The 7500-nt window shown below is 49.7% G+C and overlaps 1 protein-coding gene across 4 annotated transcripts in view; it reads right to left on the minus strand.

Annotated features, from left to right (window-relative positions):
• Positions 1 to 7500, minus strand: part of rbfox1 (RNA binding fox-1 homolog 1) — a 230591-nt gene that overhangs the window by 38303 nt on the left and 184788 nt on the right. For 3 of the 4 annotated variants that reach the window (XM_076266200.1, XM_076266197.1, XM_076266198.1), the window contains one exon: positions 1930 to 2175. In XM_076266200.1, the coding sequence (XP_076122315.1) occupies positions 1930 to 2175 (246 nt within the window). Of the gene's footprint in view, positions 1 to 1929; positions 2176 to 6416; positions 6598 to 7500 lie in introns of those variants that run through there. The other variant, XM_076266199.1, reaches the window with a different exon arrangement.

Genomic DNA, 7500 nt, shown 5'->3' on the forward strand with positions numbered 1-7500 from the left:
CCCACCCTGACAAAAGAGACAAGGAGGTGAGCCGCAGCAAGGCTGCTGAGACGCCGCACACTCCCCTAGTGAGCCAATATTAACCATGGAAACAGTGAAAAGGAGAGGAGGAGCGGACTCTGTGTGTGTGTGTGTGTGTGTGTGTGAGTGTGTGTGTGTATGGGAGGGGGGTACTGCTGGGTCTGGGGCCTGCTTTTCCTTTTTGCAGACAGAAGGGACGGAACGCCAGTGGAGGAACGACATGGCTCTAAAAAAGCCGAGCCCAGCCAGATGAGGTCACCCGGCTGGACGGCAGAGCGCCCAGGATCGCCTCCCCTCTCCGAACCTCTCCCCGGCTCACGCTCTCTCCCCTCTCCCCGGCTCACGCTCTCTCCCATACGTCCTTGCACACGGCACACGCAGGCTCCAGCCAACCAGACGGACAGAGGGGAAGAAATGGCTTTACCAGATGTGGCATGCTGATGTTTTTCTTTCTTTCTTTCTTTCTCTCCTTCTCTTGCTTTCTCTCTCTCTATCTCTCTCTCTCTCTCTCTCTCTCTCTCTTTTGGTTCCCGTGTGGCTCACTGCTCAAACCCCCACTCTGGCTGAGTAGGAGAGAGTAATAATAAATTCAACCTTGTGGAGACAAAAGCTCAAATTTTCCTTCGGAACCGATTTTTTTTTTAATCCGAAGCATAGAGAATCATCTGTTATAGGAATAGTCTAATAAGCGACTTTCAAAGCACGTTTTTTTCAAGCAAGTTTAACTCTGTCCCGAAACAAACGCAGTAAGCACTTTTTTCGCAGTGCTAAAAAGGCACATGACTGTGTGAAACGATACTCTGCTCCTATCAGAACGGTGCATATTGAAACCATTAAATAATTCCTCTGTAAGGCACTCCGGGTGCTATGGCATTTTGGCAGGGCTCCTTCCAGCGATCAGTATAGCATTAAAATATTAACCAAAAATGACTTCGCCTGCATGAAATATTAACGGCTGATGCACTGGGTGGAAGATTGAAAACTGTGTCTCCATTCGGCAGTGAGGCTCCTACAGCCAGCTGCCCCCCCTACCCCAAAACACACACACACACACACACACACACACACACACACACTCAGACACATATACACACACACACTCAGACACATATACACACACACACACACAGACACACACACAGACACATATATACACACACATCTTGCTCTCATCTCTTCCTCCCAGCCACTGTGAGATGGTATCAGACCATTACAGAATGAGCAGGCAACCGAGAAAGAGAAAGGGAGGGAGAAAAAGAGGGCCGAGAGAGAGAGAGAGAGAGAGATAGAGAGAGAGAGAAAAGGAGAGAGGGAGAGAAATAGGGAAAAAGAGAGAGAGAGAGAGAAAGAAAAGAAAGAAATTGAGAGAAAAGGACAGAGAGATAGGGAAGAGAGAGAGAGAGACAGAAGAAAAAACAATTGAGAGAAATTGAAAAAAGGGATAGAGATAGTGAGGAGAGAGAGAGAGAGCGGGGGGAGAGAACAGAGAAGAGAAGGGAAGAGAAAGCCCAGACTCTGGGGCTGGCTGCTGAGCGTGTCCTCTGACTGGGCCGCACTTACTGTGGCTGTGCTAGAGACTGTGCACTTACTGTGGCTGTGCTAGAGACTGTGCACTTACTGTGGCTGCGCTAGAGACTGTGCACTTACTGTGGCTGCGCTAGAGACTGTGCACTTACTGTGGCTGTGCCAGAGACTGTGCACTTACTGTGGCTGTGCCAGAGACTGTGCACTTACTGTGGCTGTGCTAGAGACTGTGTACTTACTGTGGCTGTGCCAGAGACTGTGCACTTACTGTGGCTGTGCTAGAGACTGTGCACTTACTGTGGCTGTGCTAGAGACTGTGCACTTACTGTGGCTGTGCTAGAGACTGTGCACTTACTGTGGCTGTGCTAGAGACTGTGCACTTACTGTGGCTGTGCCAGAGACTGTCTGTACGCTGGCGTCCGGGCCGCCGCTCTGTTCGCTGTGCGTCTGTGCAGGGGGGTACAGGTTGAGCGTGTGCTCGCCCACGGGGGTCTGGCCGGGGTAGTCCGGGGCGGGGTGGGGGTGCGCTGCCGTGTACTCGGCCGGGATGCCGTTCTGGGGCGGCGCAAACTGGGCCGAGGGGTAAGGCTGCGCCATGGTCTCTGGCGGGGCTGGGGCGTCCTGATTACCCTGCGGAGGCAAGAAAATGGACAGGTTAGCTACATATATACACACACACACACACACACACACACACACACCACACACAATACATGGTATGGTCAGTCATGCAGGCCATGCTATTCCTGTACGATCATAAACTTCTACACACAAAGCTAAAGCTAGCCAAGCAGCCCCTGGTCCCACCAAGAGTTTAGGTATGCACACGCACACACGCCTAGGCTACTACAGACACAGGTGAAGAACAGCCTCAGACAGTAGCACAACCAGATATGTACATCCAGCTTCAAAAGCAAGCAGCCCAGACCCTAAAATTGGGCATTTATAGCTGTGAAGGTACTGTAAATACACAATTTTTTTTTTTTGCCAAAATATATTTGGTAATGTCTGTAGACATCCAAAATGGGGTGGGTGTTAAAATTAGTAGAAAAAAACTATTGCATAAAACAGTTTTAAGTTGTATCTTTTTTGCCGTGGTATAGTCTTAATTTTTCCATTTAGATGTCTTGAAAAGGTCTTAAGTCTTTAAATTTGCACTTGAAAATGTGCAGATACCCTGACCCAGCATCAGATCAGGGGGCCATACTGCATTTCAATGCTCCTGCAAGCAAGTGGGCTCTCACAGCTTCCGAATGTAAGCTTTGACCGAGACATGGAGCCGAATCCCCACCCCCCCCAATCTTCCTCCCCGGTGCGCATGCACGCCATCGCCTCATAACAAATGAACAAGAACAAGCACACGTGCACGCCAGGCAGACGCATTACACATATGTATGCAACGCAAACCCTGCACGCTGGGCAGACGCATTACACATATGTATGCAACGCAAACCCTGCACGCTGGGCAGACGCATTACACATATGTATGCAACGCAAACCCTGCGAGCACCGCCAGGACCCTCTGCTGCTGCCACGGCACCAGCTTCTTCTTATTCAATCAGGACCAATTCATCTGTCGCAGAGGCGTCAGGATTATCCACTTACGCACAGAGACGGCCTCCCCGACCACCACTCAGATGCCACTTGAGGGGCACAACCAGAACCCCCCCCCCCCCCCCCCCAAATTGCCACTTTGCATTCTGGAACCTTGGTGCCTTGGTGGCACAGTAAATTAGTGGAGGCCATACATAAATACCCACGTGCTGGCGCAGAGCGGAGAGTCAACAAGCTCACCGGGGGAAAGCACAGATATATGACAAGGGACAAAGCAAAACAATATGTGTCGCTTTTAGCGGCCAGAAACATGTTTGGACGTGAATCCAGTGGCCTCTGTTCTGAATGGCCCACAATTGGTCTCTGCTCAGCTGGCAGTGAGAGCACAGCACAATAGGGAGTGCTTGAGCTGCTCAGTTTGTTTTACTTAACGCCAGACACACTCCCCTTCAACAGACAAGAACAACAAATAAATAAAAAGGCCTTCCAACCAGTCACACACACACACACACACACACACACACACACACACACACACATGCACAGGGTCCGTACACACACACACACACACACACACATGCGCACGGAGGGTGACATCATGGTCTGATGGCAGTGTGCCATCTGCAGCTTTGCGGCGTTTGCACTCTGGTCCTCAGGCTCTCACACACACACACACACACACACCTTCACCCACTCTCTCTTTCTTTCTTTAAAACACACACATACACGCACACACACACACACACACACTCACTCTCTCTCTCTCTCTGTCACACACACACACACACACACACACACACACACACACACACACACACACACACACACACACACACACACACACACTCACTCTCTCTCTCTCTGTCACACACACACACACACACACATACACACACACACACGGGAGTCTAACACGAGCTCATTTCCCAGCTCCCGCCTGCCACTCGAGCCAATAGAGTGCATCCAGACGAGGAGCACACAAATGAGTGAGCACTCCAAAACCACACTCTGACACAGCGCCTCCATTCTGGGAGCAACCCCCACCCCCACCCCCACCCCACCCCCACCACCAGCACCACCACATAAAAACGTGGAAGAATGAGACAAAAGGGAGTGAGGGAGGGAGAGGAGGAGGAGAGAAAAATAAGGCAAGGCTGTATTTATGTAAGGGCGTCACTTCAGACTTCACCAAAACAAAAAGCAGGATTGCTGTACGCCTTCCCCGCATGCTGGTGCTGGGAGCACAGGGCAGTAGAGCCCTCACAACACACACACACACACACACACGCCTCCACTCCACTGTGCTTAGCTCCCTTTAACCCATGAGCAATATACAGTAAATCACACATACACACACACACACACACACACACACACACACACACACACACACACACACACACACACAGTGGACTCGTATCATCAAGGTGGGCATGGGTTATGGATGAAAGGAAAGGAATGGTGTGTGTGTGTGTGTGTGTGTGTGTGTGTATGTGTGTAAGGTGGGTAGGTTATTGTTTGCATTAGCAGCGTGTCAATGTGTTAGCCTGTAAATGGAGCCTCTTGCAAAGCCCCCCTGCTGGGTCTTAAGCAGATGTTTTACACATCACGCTGTCACTCATTAACACCTAGCTCCACTTTGCATCGTCACGCCAACGCTGACATTCAACAGCAAGGTAATTAGGCAATTCACAAAACTGCATTATGGTTTCAGTATCGGAGGCATTCTGAAGCAGCACACACGATGCATGCATCAAACATAAGAGGAATCTCGAGTGGGAAAGACAAGAAATCTACGGCTCCTAGCTGAGCACTAGGAAGCTCCTAGACGATCTGCCCTACTGGGAGTTCTATATTCCCAGTCATTATATCCCTCTAGCCGTTTGTGGGGGTTTTGGAGGCCCTTGTAAAAACTGCTCGCTGGCAACACAGAGGAAAGGGAAAAAGAGCGAGAGAGAGAGAGAGAGAGAATGAGAGAGAGAGAGAAAGAAAGAGAGAGAGATGGCAGACAGACAGCCTTAGCTAAACGCTTTGGCCTGAGCCCTAATGAGAACCACATTTGGAGTGCAGAAATATGTTTTACGTGGCAGTGCTCTAGATTCATCACCTCATGGCTTTCTCTCCCAGCTGAAGAGAGTGGAAAAGGGGAAAAAACAACGTGCAGCGCATCTCCACAATAGACAAGCGCCACAGAAAGAGACACAAAAGAGGTCTGGAAAAAGAAATCGACATTTCTTTAAGATCCTTAAAGTAAGAAGAAAGAATTATGTAAACAGCAGCAACAACAACAACAAAAAGAAACGCACATCACTTCCGTGACCCTCTCCCCTTATTGTGTGCGCGTGTGAGTCAAGCAAGGTTAGGCAGAAGTGTGTGTTGTTTTGGCCAGGGCCCTGGTGGCCGTGGCTAATGCCTTTCTTAAGGGAGCCTTCTGGCTGACCAGATAAAGGCGCCGGGAGCGCAGCGGCGCGGTATCGCTCCGTCTGCACGCGTGCCCCGAGGCGCGGAGGAATCGCGTCTGACAGTTGATCACCACAATCACATCAATACAGCGGACGGACGACCGGAGCCGAGCCGAGCGGAGTGGAGCGGAGAGAGCGCAATGCCGAGACGGGGGCCGAGGCGCTGAGGCAGAACCGTCGCCTTTCTTCAAAGTGACCGATTTTCAGACAATAGTTACGTAAAGATACGCAGTGTTCTATGGAGTCCGTTAACGCAAACGCACCAACACGCACACACACACACACACACACACACACACACACACACACACACACACACAAACAACCTCTCACTTTCTCTGTGATCATTGCTTTGCTTATTTTCCTTCCCTGTAAAAATAGGCAGCAGCAGGCTGGCTAACTAGAGGCTCTGGCTGGTCTAAATCCACTGTTGCTGCACTAAATCCACTGTTGATTTTCGCCCGCTCCCAAACAACACAGGAGACAACCGCAGAGTGGCAGCCTGGAGACCGAGGAGTAGAAGGGACTACGGGAGCCAAAGAGGAACAAAGGCAAAGCACTGCCACTGATAACGCCAGGCTGAAGAGAGTTGCTGAAGGGGTCTCCCTCTTTCTCCCTCTCTCTCACACACATTCTCTCTCTCTCTATCTATCTCCTACTCATTTACACATGCACACACTCACATTCACACACACACACACACGCACGCACACAGAAACAAATGCACACTGACACACAAGCCGTGCAGGGGCGTTAGTCTGCAGTCACAGCATAAAAGGAAAGAGAGGGGGGAAAAAGAGAGGGGGGGAGCGCAGGAATACGCTTGCTAAGCAAAATAAAAGAGGGGAAAAATACCTGCTCCACCATCCTGCTCCCTTTTCCCTCCATAAACTGAGCAGCTGCCTGTGTCCCAAGCCCTGCAGCATCTGCCCAAAGCAAGTATCAATTATGGATGAGGGCGTGTGTTCAGAGCGGCGTGTGGAGTGTGTGTTTCTGCGTCTCGGTGTGTGTGTGTGTGTGTGTGTGTGTGTGTGTGTGTGTGTGTGTGTGTGTGTGTGTGTGCGTGTCTATGTCTGTCTGTGTATGTGTGTGTGTGTGAGTGGGAGGGGAGGCGAAAGAGGAGGGAACTAATGCAAGCAAAAGCTGTGCTCCGAAAATGTGCACTCTTCCCTCTTCCTCTGCCTCTCTCTCTCTCTCTCTCTCCCTCTCTCTCTCTCTCTCTCTCTCCCTCTCTCTCTCTCTCTCCCTCTCTCTCTCTCCCGTTTCTCCTCGTCTTTTCTCTCTCTTTGCCCTTGCCTTTTCCTCCGCTGCCAAGCTGCCGCTTTGCCTCGAACAAACAGGCGCTCTTCAGAAGTGTTTGGGATTTCTGAAATATTCAAGATGCTTGCTGTTTAAACGAAGCCTAATGCTTTGAGATTCATTAGCACTCTCCTTGTAAACAGGAGCGCTTTCTCTCTCTCTCTCTCTCTCTCTCTCTCACTCTCTCTCTCCCTCTCTTTCTGTGCAAAGCTGTAAAAGATGGCCTGAATGTTTCATGGACTAACTAGAGCTTTTAAAACAGAGTGGCTTGCCTATTACATTTTCATACAGACGCTGGGACTGTACATACAAACCTCATATGAGATACAAGAATGACTGGATTGCAACATCTGTGTCCTTCACAAACAACAAAAAAATTACTTTTCAGGACCACAGAAAAGAAAACGGAGCAAAAAAAATAAAATAATAACAATACTAATATTTAAAATCATTCACAAAATCAACAGAATAGTACTCCAGGAGGTAAATCATCATGGTTTTGGATGAGGTAATGCAAACAACAGTAGAAAAAGACATGAGACGTGTGAATGCCTGAAAACTACTGTAAACTGAGAAGCCTTCCCCCTGCTGTGTGTGATTACAGATGTTTCTCTCTCAGCGAGACTAACAGTCGGCTCCT

This window comes from Alosa pseudoharengus, unplaced genomic scaffold (assembly GCF_046254945.1).
Source record: "Alosa pseudoharengus isolate Yale_2024_CS ecotype anadromous, Long Island Sound unplaced genomic scaffold, YU_APseudo_1.1 YU_APseudo_1.1_scf_4, whole genome shotgun sequence".
Lineage (NCBI taxonomy): Eukaryota > Metazoa > Chordata > Actinopteri > Clupeiformes > Clupeidae > Alosa > Alosa pseudoharengus.